The sequence below is a fragment of the Oncorhynchus nerka genome, linkage group LG28, assembly GCF_034236695.1.
Source record: "Oncorhynchus nerka isolate Pitt River linkage group LG28, Oner_Uvic_2.0, whole genome shotgun sequence".
NCBI classification, from domain to species: domain Eukaryota; kingdom Metazoa; phylum Chordata; class Actinopteri; order Salmoniformes; family Salmonidae; genus Oncorhynchus; species Oncorhynchus nerka.
Window position 1 is genome coordinate 22,141,108 of NC_088423.1, and position 23,683 is coordinate 22,164,790.

A 23,683-nucleotide genomic window follows, 5' to 3' on the forward strand; every position below is an offset into this window, starting at 1 on the left:
CATTACCCTCTGTAGGGTAGGTCTATTGGATGGGACGTTAAAACAGGTGTCCTGACTCTGTTCACTAAAGATCCCATGGCGTTTATCATAAGAGTATGGGTTTTAACCCGTGTCCTGGCTAAATTCCCAATCTGGCCATCATACCATCATAGGCACCCAATCATCCCCAGCTTCCAATTGGCTCATTAATCCCCCCTCCTCTCCCCTGTAACTATTCCCCGGTCGTTGCTGTAAATGGGAAGTGTTCTCAGTCAATTTACCTAGTAAAATTGGGGATAAAAAAAAAGATTGCATCTTGTTATTAATCTGTTTATTCTTATGAATAAGCTTGTCTATCATATCACCCATGTGCACGAATGACTAATCTACTTGCCTGCTTGCAATGCAATACTTCAACCACTAGAAGTTGTGCGTACACATGGTCTAAAGTTTACGGGAAGGTGAGTACATTTTCACGTCAAGTTCAGTTTTTGTAAATGCCCACTTTTGCGTGAAAACTGGCACACGCATGTTTTGGGGTCTATTTTTGTACTTATACACGATTTATTAATGAGGCCCCTTCTGCCAGGAGAATAATACTTCTACTTGTCCTGACATGGTTTTGAAACCTGTTCAGAAGTCTTGCTCCCATAAATGTGCTGTTTCAAAGGCATACCTGGCTCCACAAGGGGGTAAAAGAGTGCTTAACCCCCTAACTTGAAACCTTTGCCCCTTCAATTTCAGTTTTATGTCCCAATATAAAAATAGCAAAAAAGTAAGAAATTGAGTGACAGGTTTGCGCAAAATCTGTATCTGCGCTGTGTCAGTACAATGGACAGAGCGCGCCAAGGTATGTGAAGGTGGGCTTTGGAAAGCCACTGGGGCTGTTTAGGTATGAATCCTTTGGTCTTCCATAAAAAGCGGGGGGGAAACGGTTCTCTGTGGTAGGCGAAGTGAATAACAACATACGCCTCTGCCTGTAATATGTTTTTGGGCGGGGTCAATTTTACAATTAGAGCTGCTTCACTCAACTCATCCTCACGCCCCACACCACTACAGAGGTAGCTTCTTAGCTAGCAGTAAAACACGGTAGTGTTATTAGCCTTAGCCTATTTAGCTAGCAGGAACCAGCTAATCTGCCACTGCCATGATGGATATCAGAAATTGGCCTTGCCAAAGTATCCAAACAAAGCCAAAGAAGAGCATTGAGTAGCAGCAGGATCAAACCACTTGAGGCTGTCACAAAGCCCAGCAGCAATGATGCAGCTGAGCTCTAGCTAGCTCCGCGTGCAGAGCCTTCACCCTCTTCCACAAGTGCTGCCAGAATAATGGCTGCACAGCCCCCTCCACCTATGACTGTTCCTTATGATCTTGGGACAGAGGAGCCAGCCTCTAGATTCCTACCCTAGTCCCAGGTTTCCTGTCCAAAAACGTTAATTTAATAGCAATTGGTTCAGAGGAAGAGAGTGGCTGGAGTACTCGGTTACAGAAAATGCTGCATTTTGTATCCCATGTCGAAACATTTTAATGATGGGTAGCTGGCAAGAAATCACATGTATGTGTCGGCGATTGTGGACATTATTGAGTTACTTGTTTCAAACCAGCAACCACTGAGGTGGACATGATAGAGTCGGTGGGGGAGGGGGGCAGTGGACTTTTCCTGTCTGACGGAATACACTTTCCGAAAAAACAAGGAACTTGCACCATACCAGCACCATACCCCACAGTGCCACATACATTTCACACGATATTCAAAATGAAATCATAGGGCTCATTGGTGAGATAGTCACTGAGGAAGCTACATGCGAAAACTCATTTTCCACTTTGACAAACTTGTTCAGTCAGCACAGAAGAAGCGTACTACACCCGAGGATAGCTCAACTAATCCAACTGGCATTTGAAGGGGTTCTTACAAGAAGATTTTTGGGGAGAATGGAATGATCGATTCCTCAAGAAGTTCCACAGAGCATCAAGGAGGCTTCAACTGTTCTGAAGGGTAAGAAACTATTGTTTTTCATAAAGAATCTTGCTTTAGTGTATAGGGCACTGTCAAAAGCATGTTCACTTTTATGTTTGTGGTGCAGCGTGATATAAGCAGAATTCAATATGATTCCAATGCAAGAACCCAAATGATGCCCCTGGGTATAGTAGCTACAGTACATATCAGTAAGTTTCATCATAGAAATCGATACATTCTATTATGGTTTTCTTGGTAGCCTATTGGTTTTCATGGTTGTAAATGGAACCGTACATATTGGAAATGTGTTTAAGGTAGGTTGGCATTGCTTAATTGATTACGTGGGTCAAATTTGATTCACAGAAGTATATTGCGCCATATCACAACTTGTTATAGGACTATTTATTTGGCAAGACAGCTGTGCATGGCTGCATTGCACTGTAGTAGGCTTTAGGCTTTTTGGATCTCCATTCACCTTTTGTTTAATGTGTTTGTTGACTGTTAATGTAACTAGCCTAGATATAGATTGTGTCATGCCTTTGTTGATCTGATATTTAGTTTACTCAGCCTACTACTGTACTTTATACCGCTGTTTTGTTCTCATTCATTCATTTGGTATTCTAAGCCTTAAAGCAAGGCCATTTTGGTAATGAATATAGGCTGCAAGATATAGTAGATAGGCTGTTTGCAGTAGGGTAATTCACCTATGTGAATTCAGCCTTATACACAGCTGTCCTGCCAAAATAATGCAAACTAAATGCTGTAAGTAGTAGCCTAGTTATTCATGTATGGAAACAAAAATAGTGAATAGCATTTTGGTGTAGGGTGCTGTCTATTGTGCTGATACAGCGCAGCGGTGATAGGCTACATATTTCACACCAACCTGACTGTCATTTCAAAAGCACTCAATGATCTCAGTCTCTGCATTTTAACTTTGTTTATTGTGATATAGCTTGATATAAGCCGAATTCAAAATAATTCCAATGCAAGAACCCCTCAAAATTGTGCCCCTTTGCCGATTTCAACTCTCCCCTCGCTTTATCCTGCCGCCCCCTTAGTCACTTTATCCTGCCGCCCCCTTAGTCACTTTATCCTGCCGCACCCTTAGTCACTTTATCCTGCCGCCACTGTACCCTGCCGCCCCCTTAGCCACTGTACCCTGCCGCCCCCTTAGCCACTGTACCCTGCCGCCCCCTTAGCCACTGTACCCTGCTGCCCCCTTAGTCACTTTATCCTGCCGCACCCTTAGCCACTGTACCCTGCCGCCCCCTTAGTCACTTTATCCTGCCGCCCCCTTAGTCACTTTATCCTGCCGCCCCTTAGTCACTTTATCCTGCCGCCCCTTAGTCACTTTATCCTGCCGCCCCCTTAGTCACTTTATCCTGCCGCCCCTTAGTCACTGTACCCTGCGCCCCTTAGCCACTGTACCCTGCCCCCTTAGTCACTTTATCCTGCCGCACCCTTAGCCACTGTACCCTGCCGCCCCCTTAGTCACTTTATCCTGCCGCACCCTTAGTCACTTTAGCCTGCCGCCACTGTACCCTGCCGCCCCCTTAGCCACTGTACCCTGCCGCCCCCTTAGCCACTGTACCCTGCTGCCCCCTTAGTCACTTTATCCTGCCGCACCCTTAGCCACTGTACTTTGCCGCCCCCTTAGTCACTTTATCCTGCCGCCCCCTTAGTCACTTTATCCTGCCGCCCCCTTAGTCACTTTATCCTGCCGCACCCTTAGCCACTTTATTCTGGCGCCGGGTCTGGTCAAAGGACCCTTTGATAGTAAATAAAATTGATTTCATAGCTTTCATTGGAAAGGTTATCAACATGACTCAGATTGTGAAAAGCAGAAATGCCATGTTGAAGATTATTGTGGATATGGCAACAGAGTTATTAGTGGCAACAGATGTTAACAGAATGTAGCAGCAAGCTAGCAGCATACCACCCTGCATCCTACTGCTGGCTTGCTTCTGAAGCTGGTTGGTCCTGGTCAGTCCCTGGATGGGAGACCAGATGCTGCTGGAAGTGGTGTTGTAGGGCCAGTAGGAGGCACCCTTTCCTCTGGTCTAAAACAAATATCCCAATGCCCCAGTGCAGGGATTGGGGACATTGCCTTGTGTAGGGTGCCGTCTTTAAGATGGGATGTTAAGCGGATGTCCTGACTCTCTGGTCACTAAAGATCCCATGGCACTTATTGTAAGAGTAGGGTGTTAACCCTGGTGTCCTGGCCAAATTTACCAATCTGTCCTTCATACCATCATGGCCACCTAATCATCCCCAGTTTACAATTGGCTAATTCCTCCTCTCTGCTGTAACTATTCCCCAGGTCGTTGCTGTAAATAAGAATGTGTTCTCAGTCAACTTACCTGGTTAAATAAAAATGTTACTGGCCACATGATTTTTTAAATGATGAGTAATCCTAAGGATCGATTGTCTCAACATTACAGAGCAAAAGTTTGAAAAGGTTTGATGTGTTTTGGGGACGGGGGAGGGGAGGGGAGGGTTTGTTATAAATTAATATGGGTTTTTGTAGTATGATCATGGTTTGTATAATTCTAATCGCACACTCCAGCACAGTAGTTGGCGGCAGGCATGCACCTTAAACGTGTGTGCGGACGGCTATTATACCATAGAAGAAGAAACAATGAAGCCAAAGATTTTTTTTTTAAACGAATTGAACGCACCCCAATCGGTGGGGCGAAACAGAAACTGTCAGCTGAAGAATAGAGGATGCGTGTTGGTAAGTTTGTAGGCTGTACAATGCAAGGCTTTCCATATTTGATCATACTGTACACTAACTTTTCTCGTAAACATAGGTCGCACGTTTATTGCAAGTGTTCGTTTGAAGTCACTTGTTTAATTGTCGTTCGTCGGTCACAATTTTTTGCAAGTCTTGGGCGGCCAAATTCAATGTCGTAGAAAAAAACTTTATGTACACTAGGACACTTCAACTGGTGACTATCCTGGAGATAAAACATTTAATGACACTGTTTGCGTAAATCTGACATGTATTGACGGGACAAACAATATTTGCTTACGTTTCGGTATGAATCGCCTTAATCAGAGCCTCTGATTAAATGTGTTTCTCCCTTCAATAAATCGATCAGATTTACGCCGCAACCGATTGCTCCTTGTTTTTATTCTCCCGGATAATCTTCAATAGAAGTGTTCTGGGGTTAATTCATTTTGTGGGGATTTTAAAGTCCATCAGTCAAGCACCAGCTGATTCCCTTTTTGTTTCAACTGGGCAGGGCTGAAGCTGGGGTAGGTTATACTTTTTTCCAAAGTTCTATGTCGTGTTTGAAAGTGCTATTTTTTTTAACTATATGGATTTACATGTGGTTACCATCGGGAAAGATGATATCGCGGCTACCAGTGTCCCAGTTTAGAGTTTATATATTGGGAAGAGTGGATTTGGTCAGTTTAGAGTGGAGTTGTTTATTTGTCGATGTGTGGTGACGTCATCAAGCAGCTGGTTAGGATCTGAGAGCTGGGGAGTCTTGAGTAATTAGATGAAAGGTGACTTGTTTTTTTAAATCTTTATTTAACTAGGCAAGTTAGTTAAGAACAAATGCTAATTACCATGACGGCCTACACGGATCAAACGTTAAGCCGGACGACGCTGGGCCAATTGTGCGCACTATGGGACTCCCAATCACGACCGGTTGTGATAGAGCCTGGAATCGAACTAGGGTCTTTAGTGACTCCTTTAGCACTGATATGCAGTGCTAAAGGAGTCACTGGGATCAGTACTCCGGGAATCTGGTAGTTTGAGCGGGTGAAGGACGCACCGACAATGGCTGTTCTGTTCTCCATACACCTGTCAGATGTCAGTAAATGTTGGTCGTGCATATTGTTGTATGGCGAAGAGGAAATTAACAACACGCACCATGCGGACTGCGGTGATAGAATAAAGATTGGTGGAACTGTGGAGAGAACACAATGCCTTTTCAATGGGCGAGATCGTTTTACATGGCCCGGTGCCCCGGTTTAGTGGATTTGTTGTTTTAGACCGTTTCAAGTGCAAGGCGAACTGTACCAATATTACATCTGCTTCCCTACCATGACAAACAAACAAAAGGTAATACAAGTATCATTATTATTGCATTTTGCGTCTATATTCTTGGCCTCCGTCTCTTTAAAACCAATATTTCTGCACAGAAAGTGCACACTAATAAAGCAGCTCACTGTTTGTGTGTCGGATTTTTTTCCTACGACAACCGTGTCTCGGGTATGGATTGGATAGCAGTGTATGATCAACTAGGGAATCATCGTAATATGTGAGCACCCACGTCCTGGGGTTGAGGATGGACGGAAATATTTGGGAGCACGTCCGTAAGTCGTGTAGTGTTTTAACGATACATATTTCCTACAACGGCCGAATATGACGGCTAACATACGTTTCCCAAAACACCACAAAGAGAGAACGTTCGCTATGCATTAAGTAACTTGGGCTAGGATCAGTACGACAGGACTCGCGGGTCAAAGGATGCACCGATGATGGCTGTTCCGTTCTCCAGAACCCTGTCTGATGCACTAGTGTTCAATTGCAATTCCGGGGATCCTGCATTAACACCCCATTGGCCCCCCTCCCCCTCTAAGCACAAGATCTTCATGCTTGTGTGACACTTTTTTTTATCCATGTTTTGTATCGAGTGACAAATACCTTTTACATGTGTGTCAATCTTTGTTTTGGTCGCACTGTGTGACGCACAGTGACGCGTCGCAAAGAAACGACTAGTTCCTGCAAAGATGCTGGAAAATGCTAGATGCGGGGCAGCAAGGGTGCGTTCGTAAATTTACTCTGGCCATCAACACCGATTTCAGAAGACACTCATCTGAGTGTGCCAGAGCGAAGAATAACTGACGAATTTACGAACGCTCAACAACGCGTAATTAAATTGTTGACAGCAACACAGTGACAGTCACCAGCGGTCTGGATAACATGAACAGCCTAACCAGCTCTGCTAGTATGTCTGGAAGTAGCTAGCCAACGTTAGCCCGTTAGCGTGGATGCTTGACTGCCGTTGTGAGGTCAGAACGCTCGTATAAACCCTACTCCCCGATTAGAGCGACCCTAGAGCGCACCTCTGGCAATCCAGATTGAATTTCCGAACACACCCTAAAATGGCTAGGAACCTCCTCGTGACGTACAAAACACGAATTTAATTCAAATATATATTTTCTGTTTTTTTGTAGAACCCCCTGCAACTGGATACTGACATTTATAAGGCACCCTTTCCCCGAATCGAGAACGAAGACGTTGTCGCAAGAGCAGGTTAGTTGAAGAATCAATTTCAACGTTTTGTATAAGCTAACGTTAACCTGTAATGGAAACGTGGTTATTACATATCTGACGTACAAGCATATAGCCTACATAACTTGTCAGTCATATATACCGGAACAAGGTTGATTTGATTTGTTGATTCTTAGTAGCCTAGTCTTCTATTGACTAGGCCTATAAATTAAGGCTTTAGGACAATATTTAGTGTACATTTTGATAAATGTTGTCAACAGCCTTTTTTTTTTTTTTTTTTGCTAAGTCAATTTGTAAGAGTCCTGTGCTAGTTGCATCTTTTAATCTTTGACCTTTGGCACACACAACCAAACCAGTCATTTTAAAGAGGTTAGTCAGATGTAAATGTAATGATTTTTATATCTCCTTATTTAAACTTTCAAATTATTCAGAAATAAAATAATGTTTTTGGCCTAGGTTTGGTTTATATTTCTGTATGTCTGCGCTCTAGTGTCTCAGGTATGGATTGGATAGCTGTGTTCACATCCTTGGAGGCGGTGTGTAAGGAAAACATCACTGCTCTGTCTGGGCCTCCTGACTTGCCATATGGCGACGTGTCCAGGCGCTTGGTGACATGCATGAGAAAGATTCAGGACCATGGTCGTGCCCTGGAACCTGTGGTTTCTGGCATCACTGCAGTCTACCACCACTATGACTTGGACTCTGATACCCCTGGGAATGGGTATCGCACACTGGTCAAGGTAAGGTAGAATTATCACTCTGTGATTGCCTCTCATTCTCTTGCCACAGAGGGGAAAATTGGAGGGAGCTGGGCCTGTCCTGGACGTTCTGCCGCCGTAGGCGAGACCATAAGACTACAAATTTTAGCACAGCTGGTTTGTAGGCCATATAGTCAGTACAATGTCAATAACATAGTCTAATATTTTCAATCTGATTACATTGATAAAATCACCAATACCCTAGAGGTTCTGCCGCCCTAGGTGAGACAAAAATGATTACATCTTAGACATCCTATAGAATCTAAGCATGGCACTTTCAAAAGTTACCTTTCCACCCAGAAACAGTTTTCTGCGTCAGTAGAGCCTATAAGCTTCAACTGCTGGCTACTCGTCCGTTATATAACCCAACAACATAAGTGCTTCCCTAAAAGCTGCCTGGGTTTAAACAAACATCTTTTCTTTTCAGAAAGAGAAAAGACAGAATAGCAAAGTATATTTTTTTGATCTCGAATATTATAGGCTGCAGTTTAGCTTCAGACTGTCATGGAGAGGAATCAATATATCACCACATGGGTCAGAGTCACATCTTTCACAGACATTTCAGAGCTTGTTTCTACCATAAGGCATCAGAGTTAAGCATTGTTCTAGAACGCTTGATATAATCTGGATACATTCTATGTATTTATTTCAAAATATAAAACAAACCAATAGATACCCTTTGTTAAAGAAAAGGGCAAAAGGATATGTGATACCCTCACTCAATTCGAGCCCTGGTTTTAGTCAAGCACACCAAGCCCTTCCCAGGCACGGAGGTATTTAGATAATTGTGTCTGTCAAACAGGTAGGCTTACCACTTATTTTTTTGAAAGATTAAGAAATCATCTCCAATTATATATGTTTATGCCCATAGAAAATGTTGGCGCACGCGTGCACATATAGAAGGTCCCTTTCCAGGCAGAAGGGAATTTTACTTGAACCCCTTCATCGGAGAGTTACAAGGTTGCTATCACTATGCAACCTACTACCTATAGGAGGAAAATAAGTTACATTTTTTTATCCAATTGGTAGTTACAGTCTTGTCTCATCGCTGCAACTCCCGTATGGAATCGGGAGAGGCGAAGGTCGAAAGCCATGCGTCCTCCGAAACACACCCCAACCAAGCCGCACTGCTTCTTAACACCATGCCCACTTAACCCGGAAGCCAGGCACACCAATGTGTCAGAGGAAACACAGTACACCTGGTGACCGTGTAAGAGTGCACTGCACCCAGCCCGCCACAGGAGTCGCTAGTGTGCGATGGGACAAGGACATCCCTGCCGGCCAAACCCTCACCTAACCCAGACGATGCTGTGTGCGCCGCCCCATGGGTCTCCCGGGCACGGCCGGCTGCGACAGAGCCTGAACTCGAACCCAGAATCTCTAGTGGCACAGCTAGCACTGTGATGCAGTGCCTTAGACCACTTTGCCACTCAGGTGGCCGGAAAACAAGTTTCTTATTAATAATATCCCACCTGTTATCACACATGGCATGACCACATAATTGTTACAATTACAATAAAAATAACACTTTTATATAACATATTTAACATATTTATATATTCCTGTAGAACTGTAAAACAGAGTAAGATCGTTTGAGCTTTAGAAACAACTGCTTTGATAAATGCATGACAGGCCTCGTTTCACTGGAGCAGTGTAAAATAAACTTCATGTCAATGACCTAGCCTTAATTCATTTTTAAAATTTACATATTGAATTTATTTCATCTCCACCTAGTGGCCTCTTTCCTCTGCTGTGGCGCTGCATTACAGTCAGCAACGTTTTCTCTTGGTAACGGTCCATGGTCCTGAAATCAAATCATCTGAGTTTGATTGGACCCCAGCCTGATCTCCAGCTCCTTCCACCTCTGGAAACTATCTAGGTGGTCATGCGACTTCTCATGCGAGCTGAGGAGGTGGCACAGATTCTTCCAGTCCCTGAATCCATCCCTGACCAGCACAGATTTGCACTCGTGAAAAAAGTTTGCCACAAAAACAGAGAAGGCTGCATCGTTTTTGTTGGAATAGACCAGCCTTGGTCTCTCCACTCTCTCCCCATTCGCCATCCTCCTATTGTAGTGGGCCACTGAACACTTTCATTGCCCCTCATCTCTTGGGAAATTCCCCTCCTTATCCTGATGTGGCCCAGCCTGCACTAGCATCCCGTAAAGATCCATTTATATATTTTGGCCACTCACCGGGATCTTTTTTGTTGTTGTATGGGAGTCGGATTTAACAGCACCACCACCACTGTCATCCAGGATGGGGAGCGACGAGTCTGGGTCAATAATAGTAGGATCTTCGCCGACATTGTTTGGAGGTGTGGCTAGGCCTGGTGCGACCACCTGTACTTGTCCAACCAGAGAGCTGCCATCACTGGGGGCTTGTCGTTCTCGCCGAATAAATGGCCTGTCCTCGTAGGCTTGTCATTCTCCCCAACGGCTGATGCACATTGCTACACGCGGATACATTTCACCAGCAAATTTCTTTGGTTTAGAGGTTATGCCTCTTTTCTCATTGTTTTTATTTAATACATTTAAATATTCGTTTCCTGATTAGTTTTTGTCTCTTTGACATGGTAGAAAATGGTTTCAGATCTCTATAGATTACTTTTAGCTAAAATAATATCCACTAGTAGTAGCTAGCCAAAGTTAACAGGCTAGGTTAGGCTACTGCCTTAATCACTAATCGTCTTCGTCACATAAAAATGAAAAAATAACTGGCAGATTCAATGTTTCGCAATTGGATAATCTCATATAAACACACACATCACCATAGCTACCAAGGATAGTGGGAGTGAACTTCGGGAGAAGTGGGAATGGGGTGCCGCGGGTAGTGAAGCAGCCGATCAGGGGCGCCCGGGTGGCGGCAGCCAATTGTCAAAATGCAGCCCCGAATTCAAGTGCCGCCATAGGCGGTGGCCGAATCTTGCCTAATGGGAGGGCCGGCCCTGGGAGGGAGTGATAGAGCTCCTTCGATTATTAAAACACATTTATATTTTACATCTTTGTATTCATATTTCAGAGCAAACAGAATATGATCTAATTTCACAGGTGTTGAAGTCTTGCCTTCTGCACATCATCCACATTGGCCGCTACATTGCCTCTAACTGCCACAGGGCCTTCTTCAGGGCCGACCACAATGCCTCAGAGATGGAAGCCTATGGCAGTGTCCTGTGTCAGCTACGGGCCCTCCTCTACATTGCCCAGGGAATGCTCCACGACAACAGTCCCGGGCAGCTGTACGGAGAGCAGGACGGAGAGCTGAGCAGGTGGTTGGTGAGGGAGTATGCCTCCATGCACAAGGCCTGCTTCTACGGCCGCTGCCTGGGCTTTCAGGTCAGTCACCACCAGGGGGAGATGCTATAGAGCAGTGGTTCTCAACCGGGGGTACTAGATATATATTCCCTCTGTAAATTGTATATCCTCACTGTAAATCAGCTTTTCTCCAGAGTTTTATGTTCACTATGTTTATATTGTATATCCTGTATGTTGACTTACTGTCTGTATTCTGTATATGTTGTTTATTGCTGACAGTAACTATTCGCTAAGTCAAATTCCAGGTATGTGTAAATGTACTTGGTGAATGAATAGATTCTGAAATATTTTTTCCCCCTATGCTTCCCCAGTTCTCATCTTCCCTTCGTCCGATCCTGCAGTCATTAATCATAAGCATGGTCTCGTTTGGAGAGAGCTACGAAAAACAGCATTCCGGGTTAGGTCAGTCTCTGAGTTCTTTGGTCTGTATCAAGTTGTAAAACTATACATGTTAGTTGCCATAACAACTGACTGATTATCTACCTTGTAGGTCCTATTGCAAGATTTATGGTAATCCTTTGTCATTTTACAAAGTTAGTGCATAGTGTGCAGTGCTATACTGACTTCCCATTTGCTCTCCTCCATATCCCTTAGGCATGGCAGCATTCTCCCTCCTTACCTCTGGGAAGTATGTCATCGATCCAGAGCTGAGAGGAGAAGAATATGAGCGGATCACCCAGAACCTGGACATGAAGTTCTGGAAGTCCTTCTGGAACCTCACCGAATCAGAGCTTGTATCGGTGAGGGGAGGAGGCTCTTAACTAATTCTACTTTTCTTACTAGCACTGACTTTGCTGATGGCAGCTGTACTGAGGAATTTTTTTAACTATGACTGTGGTATGTGGTTGTCTTACCTAGATACCTTAAGATGAACGGACTTAACTGTAAGTCACTCTTGGTAAGATCATCTGCAGAATATTTGTACATTTAGCAGATATTTACTTTGTCCCCATGGGGAAATTATGTTGCAGTGTCATGTACATGTTTAACCTCTACAACCTATGGGGGCGCTATGTCATTATTGGATAAAAAAAACGTGCCCATTTTAAGCGCAATATTTTGTCACGAAAAGATGCTCGACTATGCATATAATTGGCAGCTTTGGAAAGAAAACACTCTGACGTTTTCAAAACTGCAAAGATATTATCTGTGAGTGCCCCAGAACTGATGCTACAGGCGAAACCAAGATGAAACCTCAAACAGGAAATGAGCTGAATTTTTGAAGCTCTGTTTTACTATCGTCTCCTTATATGGCTGTGAATGTGCCGTGAACGAGCTTATGCTCTCTGCCGTTCGTCCAAGATGTCTGCAGCATTGTGACGTATTTGTAGGCATATCATTGGAAGATTGGCCATAAGAGACTACATTTGCCAGGTTGCCCGGTGTCCTTTGTCTAAATTGGTGTGCAATTCTCAGTGGCAATCATTTTACCATGCCATTCAGAGGGAGAAGCACACTTCCAGGAACGATACATCATCGAAGAGATATGTAGAAAAACACCTTGAGGATTGATTCTTAACAACGTTTGCCATGTTTTAGTCGATATTATGGAGTTATTTTGGAAAAAGTTTGGCGTTTTTATAACTGAATTTTCGGGGTTTTTTGGTAGCCAAACATGACGCAGAAAACGGACCGATTTCTCCTGTACAAATAATCTTTCAGGAAAACTGAACATTTGCTATCTGAGAGTCTCCTCATTGAAAACATCCGAAGTTCTTCAAAGGTAAATGATTTATTGAATGTTTTTGCTGGCTTTTGTGAAAATGTTGCCTGCTAATGCTAACGCTAAATGCCAATGCTAAATGCTAGTTTGCTATGGTTGAGAAGCATATTTTTGAAAATCTGATATGACAGTGTTGTTAAGAAAAGGCTAAGCTTGAGAGCTAGCATATTGATTTCATTTCATTTGCGATTATCATGAATAGTTAACGTTGCGTTATGGTAATGGGCTTGAGGCTGTAGTCATGATCCCGGATCCGGGTTGGCTCGACGCAAGAAGTTAAAGTGGCGTTTAAATACAGAACAATTTGACAATACAACTTTCATAACAGTTACATACCAATACATATCAATACCACAAGGGTGCGTTCTGAGCCCTCTCCTGTACTCCCTGTTCACCCACGACTGCGTGGCCACGCACGCCTCCAACTCAATCATCAAGTTTGCGGACGACACAACAGTGGTAGGCTTGATTACCAACAACGACGAGACTGCCTACAGGGAGGAGGTGAGGGCCCTCGGAGTGTGGTGTCAGGAAAATAACCTCACACTCAACGTCAACAAAACTAAGGAGATGATTGTGGACTTCAGGAAACAGTAGAGGGAACACCCCCCTATCCACATTGATGGAACAGTAGTGGAGAGGGTAGTAAGTTTTAAGTTCCTCGGCGTATCCATCACGGACAAACTGAAATGGTCCACCCACACAGACAGCATTGTGAAGAAGGCGCAGCAGTGCCTCTTCAACCTCAGGAGGCTGAAGAAATTTGGCTTGTCACCAAAAGCACTCTCAAACTTCTACAGATGCACAATCGAGAGCATCCTGTCGGGCTGTATCACCGCCTGGTACGGCAACTGCTATGCCCACAACCGTAAGGCTCTCCAGAGGGTAGTGAGGTCTGCACAACGCATAATCGGGGGCAAACTACCTGCCCTCCAGGACACCTACACCACCCGATGTCACAGGAAGGCCATAAAGATCATCAAGGACAACAACCACCCGAGCCACTGCCTGTTCACCCCGCTATCATCCAGAAGGCGAGGTCAGTACAGGTGCATCAAAGCTGGGACCGAGAGACTGAAAAACAGCTTCTATCTCAAGGCCATCAGACTGTTAAACAGCCACCACTAACATTGAGTGGCTGCTGCCAACACACTGACTCAACTCCAACCACTTTAATAATGGGAATTGATGGGAAATGATGTAAAATATATCACTAGCCACTTTAAACAATGCTACCTAATATAATGTTTACATACCCTACATTATTCATCTCATATGTATACGTATATACTGTACTCTATATCATCTACTGCATCTTTATGTAATACATGTATCACTAGCCACTTTAACTATGCCACTTTGTTTACATACTCATCTCATATGTATATACTGCACTAAATACCATCTACTGTATCTTGCCTATGCCGCTCTGTACCATCACTCACTCATATGTTTATGTACATATTCTTATCCCCTTACACTTGTGTCTATAAGGTTGTAGTTTTGGAATTGTTAGCTAGATTACTTGTTGGTTATTACTGCATTGTCGGAACTAGAGGCACAAGCATTGCGCTACACTCGCATTAACATCTGCTAACCATGTGTATGTGACAAATAAAATTTGATTTGATAAAAAAGAGACTGGCCTGCTGGCCGTACTGGGTCGATAGAAACATTGGCCCAAGCTATTTAGGAGGGATATCATACCTGGCACAAATTGTCTAGTTGTGTTTTTCCTGAGCCTATACCTGCAGACAGAGGGGAGTAGTTCGAAGTCTGGGTACAGGGGGTGGCTTGGGTCTAAAATTATTTAGTGAGCCTTGCGGAGGGCCCTGACCTTAAAGATCTCATCCAGGCCTGTCTGTTTGACTCCTTGCTTGTTGTGGTGATAATCCTTCTCAGCATATTTCTCTGGCTGAGTGACATTGCCAAACCAACAAACAATACAAAAAGTTAAAATACCCTCAATGAAAGATTTGTTAAACAGAGTCCGTATAGTACAATTAACATTAAAAGATCCCAGCTTTTTGAGGACGCAGTCTCTGACTCTTTTTGTAGATTAGGTCTGTACATTTATTCCACTGAAGTTTATTGTCTAAGAGGACACCCAGATATTTGTATTCCTCTACAATCTCTATGTTCTGACCTCTGATAGGTGTTGTATGCTTCCTGAAGTCTTTGCGCATCTCGTTGGTCTTATTGGTATTGAGGACCAAGTGTGATTCATCACACCACTCTACAAAGGGGGAGCAGTGTTTCTCCTACTTACTCAGTCTCTCCTTGCTCACTCCATCTTCCTGTTTGTTTCCTTTTCTGACTGTTTGCAATGTCCTCCATCTTTTTTGTCCATCCATTCCACAGGGCTTTGCCAGTTTAACCTCTACCCTAGTGCAGGTGAACCTCACCCTGACCATACCCCCTGAACCGCTACTCCTCCCCCTGGTCTCAGACCCCCGTCTCTCTACCCCTGTGTCCCCGCCAGTGGCCCACTGGGGCCCTGGACCTATCAACATGCGCCTCATCTCCTATGAGCTTCGAGAAGGACAGGTGAGAACTCAGCTTTTACCTTGTGCTTATTATCTGATGATTTCATCACAGGTCTACACTGTTTTATCAATCAAATTACTGTAAAAAGGGTTCAGTTATGATGCATACATCTTACCATCTCTCTTTCTTCAGGACAGTAAAGAGCTGCTAGCCTTCGCTCGTACAGAAGCTCCACCCATTTCCCTGTCTTTAGTACCGTTTGGTGCCCAGAAGCGACCTCCTTCCCCCTGGCTGTTGATCCACTTCCATGGAGGAGGCTTCGTGTCCCAGACCTCCAAATCCCATGAGGTACATAGGCCTGGGGGTAGTGGTGTGTCGCCTGAAATGACTTATGCTAAACCCAAACCCTAGTTTCACAGTAATTAAGTGGAGCTTGGGGCTCAGCACATACCATGAATACTTTCATATTGTTGAACCTTGCTGTTTAATTTTCCTGTCACATCTCCATCTGTCCTCCATCTCCCAGAACTATCTGAAGAGCTGGTCCAAGGATCTGAATGTCCCCATCCTGTCTGTGGATTACTCCTTGGCACCTGAGGCCCCCTTTCCCAGAGCCCTGGAGGAGTGCTTCTACGCCTACTGTTGGGCCCTCAAGAACTGCCATCTTCTGGGTCAGTGTCATTACCACTGTGTTAGAGCTAAGAGCCAAATGCAATGGTTTCTTAGCTTGACAGAGGACCCTCGGCTCAATCATGTTGGTACATCTTATGCAGTATTACAACAAAACTTCTGTCGGACCCGCTGGTACTGATTGGTCTGTTCCTCTGCCCTAGGCTCCACTGCTGAGCGTGTGTGTCTGGCTGGGGACAGTGCTGGGGGGAACCTCTGCATCACTGTGTCCATGAGGGCCATTGCCTGCGGTGTGCGCATCCCTGATGGAATTATGGCTGCATATCCTGCTACCCTGCTCACCATTGAAGCCTCGCCCTCCCGCCTTCTCACCAGCTTTGACCTACTGCTGCCCTTAGGGGTGCTCTCCAAGTGTATCAACGCCTACACAGGTAAGGAAGTGAAAGGCATGAGAGGGTATTAGTCCAAGGTTATGTAAAAGGTAGTTAGTCACACTCCAGTCTTATTTTACTTTTCTTTAAACATTTGTCATTTAGCAGATGCTCTTATCCACAGCGACTAGTTAAATATCTAGGTGGGACAACCACATATCACAGGCATAGAAAGTACATTTTTCCTCAGAGTAGCCATCACTACCTTACTGTATTTATATGTGTGGTATTGTTTTTCAATAGGAAAAGTTAAGTTACTTTCTCCTTTTTTCCAAATGACCTTGTCTTTCTCTTTTTCACCCCCCCCCCCCCCCCCCCAGGTGTAGACTCTGAGACGGTTCAGCCTACAGAGGGGATCAGCACGTTGAGCGCTCTAGGTAGAGACACAGCCTCGCTGATCAGTGACCTCTCACACGGGGCGTCCAAATGGATCCAGTCCTTCATTCCCGCAGAGGTCCTAGGGTCATGGTCATCGTCTCACCGGAGGTCCTTGGACAACAAGGCCCACCAGAGATCAGTGTTGCCATGTTCACCCGACTCCTCCTCAGGCCCCAGGGACTACCCAGAAGGCTTTGAGCCCCTGCGCTCCGAGCGCCTGTCTGTGATCCAGCCGTATAGCTGTCCCACCGTCAAGAACCCATTCGTGTCACCCCTGCTAGCCTCTGACGACCTACTGCGTGGACTACCACATGTACACATAGTGGTGAGAGAGGAGGGATGGGGAGGGGGCGAGTCAATGCATTTAAGACAGGGTTTTCCAAACTCAGTCCTCTGTAAAATGTGTCTTGGTTTTTCTTTCTTTATCTTTTCCATCCCTCTCAACCTACAAACACGTCTTCCTAAATCAGCATTTCCCTAACTCGGTCCTCGGGACCACAAGGGGTGCACGTTTTGGTTTTTGCTCTAGCACTACACAACCAATTCAAATAATCAATTAATCATCAAGTTTTGATCATTTGAATCAGCTGTGAAGTGTTAGGGCGAAAACCAAAACGTGCACCCCTTGTGGTCCCGAGGACCGAGTTAGGGAAATGCTGATTTAGGAAGACGTGTTTGTAGGTTGAGAGGGATGGAAAAGATAAAGAAAGAAAAACCAAGACACATTTTACTGCAGCAGGCCTATTTTGTCCTTGTTCACTGGTCTCTATCTCACTCCACAATTGATGGTCTTTCCACTTTAATCTCTTGAGTTTTCTGTAGTTTTTACTCCCCTGTCTGTCCCCACAGGCCTCTGCACTGGATGCTTTGCTGGATGACTCTGTGATGTTCGCCAGGAAACTGCGGAATATGGGCCAACCAGTGACCCTAAGGGTAGTGGAAGACCTCCCACATGGCTTCCTTAGCCTATCGGGATATGCAGAGGAGATAAAGGTGGCCTCCGACATCTGCGTAGAGCGAATCAGGGAGGTCTTCCAGCAGACAACTCTGCCTTCCTGTACTCGCAAGTGACCAATGTTTGAAAGGAATAATAATGGGGCTGACCATTTGCCTAATAAAACCAAGGGGAAAACTAGTTGTTGTCCTCACAAAAGTGAAAGATAACACCCTTGCCTTTCTTGCATCTTTCTGACTAGCACTGACTGAATGCTGCTTTATTGAGGAAAACATTTTCTAATTATGAGTGATATTTGAAGTTACTGGTTAAAGAGCATCTGCTGAGGGTGATGTCAATGTTCACAGTTTAGTGTTTTTTAGTCCAGGAAAGGGTCATGTCATTTGTAATCAATTAAATGTCATATTGCCTAAGGTTTGAGAACAATACTGACACAAAAATGCAATTTCACACATTTTTATTGAGTTAAAAACAAAAAAACACTTGAGTGTCAGAGGGCGAGAGAGACGTTGAGTGTCCTGGGAGGCTGTGGCTTTAGCGAGGGGCTTTGTGTGGGCTTAACAACCGTGTCTCCCTGTGACAGAAAAGACGACACGCTAGACACCTTCACCTCAGGATTATGGGGTAAACCTTCCCATACCTGTGAGCCTCAGACAACAATAACACAATGCTGGGATGTCCTGTATACCCAACCGTATACCCTACCAAAAAAAGCCGATACCAATTAATCGGCAGAATTAAAAAAAATACAAATACAAATGTATACATATATTTGTAATAATGACAATTACAACAATACTGAATGAACACTTTTATTTTAACTTAATATAATACATAAAATCAATTCAAATCAAAGTTTATTTGTCACGTGCGCCGAATACAACAGGTGTAGACCTTACAGTGAAATGCTTAAGCAATTTAGTGTCAAATAAATAATGAAACCTGTTCAATTTGGTTTAAATAATGCAAAAACAGTGTTGGAGAAGAAAGTAAAAGTGCAATATGTGCCATGTAAAAAAGCTAATGTTTAAGTTCCTTGCTCAGAACATGAGAACATATGAAAGTTGGTGGTTCCTTTTAACATGACTCTTCAATATTCCCATTTAAGAAGATTTGGGTTGTAATTATTATAGGAATAATGACGCGTCGACTTTCTCTCTATACCATTTGTATTTCATATACCTTTGACTATTAGATGTTCTTATAGGTACTTTAGTATTGCCAGCCTTATCCCGGGAGTTGATAGGCTTGAAGTCATAAACAGCGCTGTGCTTCAAGCATTGCTAAGAGCTGCTGGCAAATTCAGTAAAGTGCTGTTTCAATGAATGCTTACGAGCCTGCTGCCGCCTACCACCGCTCAGTCAGACTGCTCTATCAAATCATAGATATAATTATAATATAATAAACACAGAACTACGAGCCTTTGATCATTAATATGGTCAAATCCGGATACTATCATTTCGAAAACAAAACGTTTATTATTTCAATGAAATACGGAACCGTTCTGTATTTTATCGAATGGGTGGTAACCCTAAGACTAAATATTGCTGTTACATTGCACAACCTTCAATGTCATGTCATAATTTTGTAAAATTCTGGCAAATTAATTACGGTCTTTGTTAGGAAGAAATGGTCTTCACACAGTTCACAACGACCCAGGCAGCCCAAACTGCTGCATATACCCTGACTGCTTGCACTGAATGCAAGAGAAGTGACTCAATTTCCCTAGTTAATATTGCCTGCTAACATGCATCTATTTGAACTAAATATGCAGGTTTAAAAATGATTTTAAGTAAGGTATTGATGTTCATGGTTAGGTGCATTTGTGCAACAATTGTGCTTTTTTTCGCGAATGTGCTTTTGTTAAATCTACCCCCGTTTGGCTAAGTTGAAGTAGGCTGTGATTCGATGGTAAATTTAACAGGCAACGCTTTGATTATATGCAACGCAGGACAAGCTAGTTAACCTAGTAATATCATCAACCACGTGAAGATAGTTTTTTATAAGATAGGTTTAATGCTAGCTAGCAACTTACCGTGGCTCCTTGCAGCCACAAGGTCCTTTTGATGCTCCACTCGCGTAACAGGTGGTCAGCCTGCCACAGTCTCCTCGTGGATTGCAATGTAATCAGCCATAATCGGCATAAAAAAAAGTCTTGATTACCGATTGTTATGAAAACTTGAAATCGGCCATAATTAATCAGCCATGCCAATTAATCGGTCGACCGCTAATCTCTTGGTCACAGATACCAAAAAAAAAAAATAATGGGCCTCGTGATCTCTTTACGGTATTCTTGTTCATTCAAATTGCCATCAATAAAATGCAATTGTTTGTTGTCTGTACCTTATGCCTGCCCATACCATAACCCAATTGCTGCCATGGGGCACTGTTGTGAGGCCGGTTGGACGTACTGCCAAATTCTCTAAAATGATGGAGGTGGCTTATGGTAGAGAAATTAACATTAATTTCTGGCAACAGCTCTAGTGAGCATTCCTGCAGTCAACATGCCAATTGCACACTCAACTTGAGACATCTGTGGCATTGTGTTGTGAGTGGCCCTTTTATTGTCCCCAGCACAAGGTGCACCTGTGTAATGATCATGCCGTTTAATTTGATTCTGATATACCACACATGTCAGGTGGATGGATTATCTTGGCAAAGGAGAAATGCTCACTAACAGGAATGTAAACAAATTTGTGCACAAAATGAGAGAATTAAGCTTTTTGTGGGTATAAAAACTTTTTGGGATCTTTTTATTTCAGCTCATGAAACATGGGACCAACACTAAAACATCTTGTGTTTTATATTTTTGTTCAGTGTAGTTGCTTATATCTTGTGTGCCCGATGATGCCCCTCATCCCTTATTCTGTACTGGGCTTGCAATATCAAGTGTGCCAAGTGTGATCTCAATAAAATGATTCATCGTCTAGTCTTTCTCAAACCCACGCCAGTCCATGGAGGAATGCATGCTGGTCTGGAGTGTATTTGTATTGAATATGATTTAGTTGGCTTTTTTGTGGTCTGCGGCATATTTGAGTCATATAAATACTTGCCTTGGGCCTACTTGCATAATGCACTGAACTAAGCACTTGCCGCACTAGAAAAATTGTGTTGGCATGACTGTTTAGCTACACCACACAAGCTAGCTCTGCTGCGCAGCCTGCATTCTTATAAAACAAATTGTACCTTCAACTAGGCAAGTCAGTTAAGAACAAATTCTTATTTACAATGACGGCCTACCCCGGCCTATGGGACACCCAATCACGGCCGGATGTGATGTAGCCTGGATTCGAACCAGGGACTGTAGTGCCTCTTACAATGAGATACAGTGACTTAGACTGCCGCATCACTCGGGATCCCAAATAACAGCTGCCTGACAAAACCAGTCTGTGTGATGTGTGAAGATGCTATTGTAAAGAACCTGTAAGGACACAGAAACCCTCACGTTGTTTGTTGACTAGCGTTAACACTGATTTCCCATTAAATAATCACGTTTTATTTTATTTGAATGAACATACAGTGCACACCAAAACTGACCAGCCGCACACCAAGCATTCCCAAATACTCTCCAACATGCCTTCCGCATCATAACATACAGCAACTAATTTGCTTAACTTTGTGTGATAGGCTGAGTCTTTTGAATGTATAAAACATTACATTACCCCCTCGTGCTCGGAAACAACGCCAAAGGAAGGTTTGAGCCGGTTGTAGTGTACCACGGCATGATAAGGTCCATTACACTGTACTACTTCATACAGCACCTCTGACAGTTTATTTGACATTTTGAAAGGACCCTTCAATTTCTTTCTCAGTTTGAGTGACAACCCCTTTTCCCTCTGGTAGTCTCTAAGTCACACATTAATTTTCCTCATACCTCTGGGGTGTCACCTTTAGAATCCAAGTAAAGGCCAATTCACACGCTGCGTTCCACTCAAACATTTTCCACTTATCTGTCAATCTGTACAAAGGCTCCGTCGTAGCTGCAAAACCTGGTATGAACCTCCTGTAGTATGATGCCAGACCTAAAAAGCTTCTTGCCTCTGTCAATGACTTGGGGCTAGGCCATAACCTGAATGTCTCTGTCAATGACTTGGGGCTAGGCCATAACCTGACTGTCTCTGTCAATGACTTGGGGCTAGGCCATGACCTGACTGTCTCTGTCAATGACTTGGGGCTAGGCCATAACCTGACTGTCTCTGTCAATGACTTGGGGCTAGGCCATAACCTGACTGTCTATGTCAATGACTTGGGGCTAGGCCATAACCTGACTGTCTCTGTCAATGAAGGCCATAACCTGACTGTCTCTGTCAATGACTTGGGGCTAGGCCATAACCTGACTGTCTCTGTCAATGACTTGGGGCTAGGCCATAACCTGACTGTCTCTGTCAATGACTTGGGGCTAGGCCTAAGGCCAATGACTTGGGGCTAGGCCATAACCTGACTGTCTCTGTCAATGACTTGGGGCTAGGCCATGACCTGACTGTCTCTGTCAATGACTTGGGGCTAGGCCATGACCTGACTGTCTCTGTTAATGACTTGGGGCTAGGCCATGACCTGACTGTCTCTGTTAATGACTTGGGGCTAGGCCATAACCTGACTGTCTCCGTCAATGACTTGGGGCTAGGCCATAACCTGACTGTCTCCGTCAATGACTTGGGGCTAGGCCATAACCTGACTGTCTCTGTCAATGACTTGGGGCTAGGCCATAACCTGACTGTCTCTGTTAATGACTTGGGGCTAGGCCATGACCTGACTGTCTCTGTCAATGACTTGGGGCTAGGCCATGACCTGACTGTCTCTGTTAATGACTTGGGGCTAGGCCATGACCTGACTGTCTCTGTCAATGACTTGGGGCTAGGCCATGACCTGACTGTCTCTGTCAATGACTTGGGGCTAGGCCATGACCTGACTGTCAATCTGTTGACCTGACTGTCTCTGTTAATGACTTGGGGCTAGGCCATGACCTGACTGTCTCTGTCAATGACTTGGGGCTATGCCATGACTTGACTGTCTCTGTTAATGACTTGGGGCTAGGCCATGACCTGACTGTCTCTGTTAATGACTTGGGGCTAGGCCATAACCTGACTGTCTCTGTTAATGACTTTGGGCTAGGCCATGACCTGACTGTCTCTGTTAATGACTTGGGGCTAGGCCATGACCTGACTGTCTCTGTTAATGACTTGGGGCTAGGCCATGACCTGACTTGTCTCTCCAAAAGGGAAGCAAATCAAGTACAGCCCCATATGTTACCAGGAAGTCTGTCCCTATCAGTGCACACTGGTCTGATTCGTTAGCGATCACAAAATCCCAGGTCAGATTCAAACTGTCCATGTTCATGACTGTGGACCAGCTCCCCTGGACTGTGAGAAACTGTCCATTTGCTACTTTAACCGTGCTGTGGTATGGTTGCAGTGTACCACTCTTACCTCCAGTAGCATTTCTCCATACCTGTTTGTGTACCATGGAAACCTGAGCCCACCATGACCTCACACTCAATGGTCAGCAATTTTGCACTCCAAGTAAACCCCACTCCCCACAACACTTGAAGTAATCCCCGCTATGGGCTGGTCAGCTGTGCATGTAGTTGAAACCGATGCTGCACTGTCCTTTTCCATGTAAGGACAGTTATTTTTTTCCATGAGCAATGTGCAACAACAGTGCCAGCAGGCCCTGCTATTGGTCGTCCTCTGTTGTTCCCGGGGAACCTAGATCTCCCTCTCCCTTGGTCCGGTCTGTATCCTTCCGCTGCGTCAACCGTTGCTACTGTAGAAGATCCTGTCTCCCTCTGATGTGGCTGCCAGATACTACACATCGGTCCGCA

The 23,683-nt window shown here is 44.3% G+C and overlaps 1 protein-coding gene across 5 annotated transcripts; it reads left to right on the forward strand.

Annotated features, from left to right (window-relative positions):
* Nucleotides 1–1,722: 1,722 nt before the first annotated feature.
* Nucleotides 1,723–20,791, forward strand: LOC115112988 (hormone-sensitive lipase-like). 5 transcript variants are annotated; one of them, XM_029640134.2, is made up of 12 exons: nt 4,575–4,670; nt 7,130–7,208; nt 7,678–7,927; nt 10,995–11,279; nt 11,570–11,660; nt 11,853–11,998; nt 15,343–15,528; nt 15,661–15,816; nt 15,995–16,139; nt 16,302–16,529; nt 16,850–17,232; nt 17,757–20,791. In XM_029640134.2, exons 3-12 carry the CDS (start codon nt 7,688–7,690, stop codon nt 17,976–17,978), a joined length of 2,082 nt encoding a protein of 693 aa, XP_029495994.1. In that variant the 5' UTR covers nt 4,575–4,670; nt 7,130–7,208; nt 7,678–7,687; the 3' UTR covers nt 17,979–20,791. The 5 variants fall into 5 exon arrangements, with proteins under 5 accessions (XP_029495995.1, XP_029495994.1, XP_029495996.1 ...); XM_065012696.1 differs by lacking the exon at nt 4,575–4,670 and adding an exon at nt 5,356–5,449; XM_065012697.1 differs by lacking the exon at nt 4,575–4,670 and adding an exon at nt 5,847–6,011.
* Nucleotides 20,792–23,683: the final 2,892 nt, after the last annotated feature.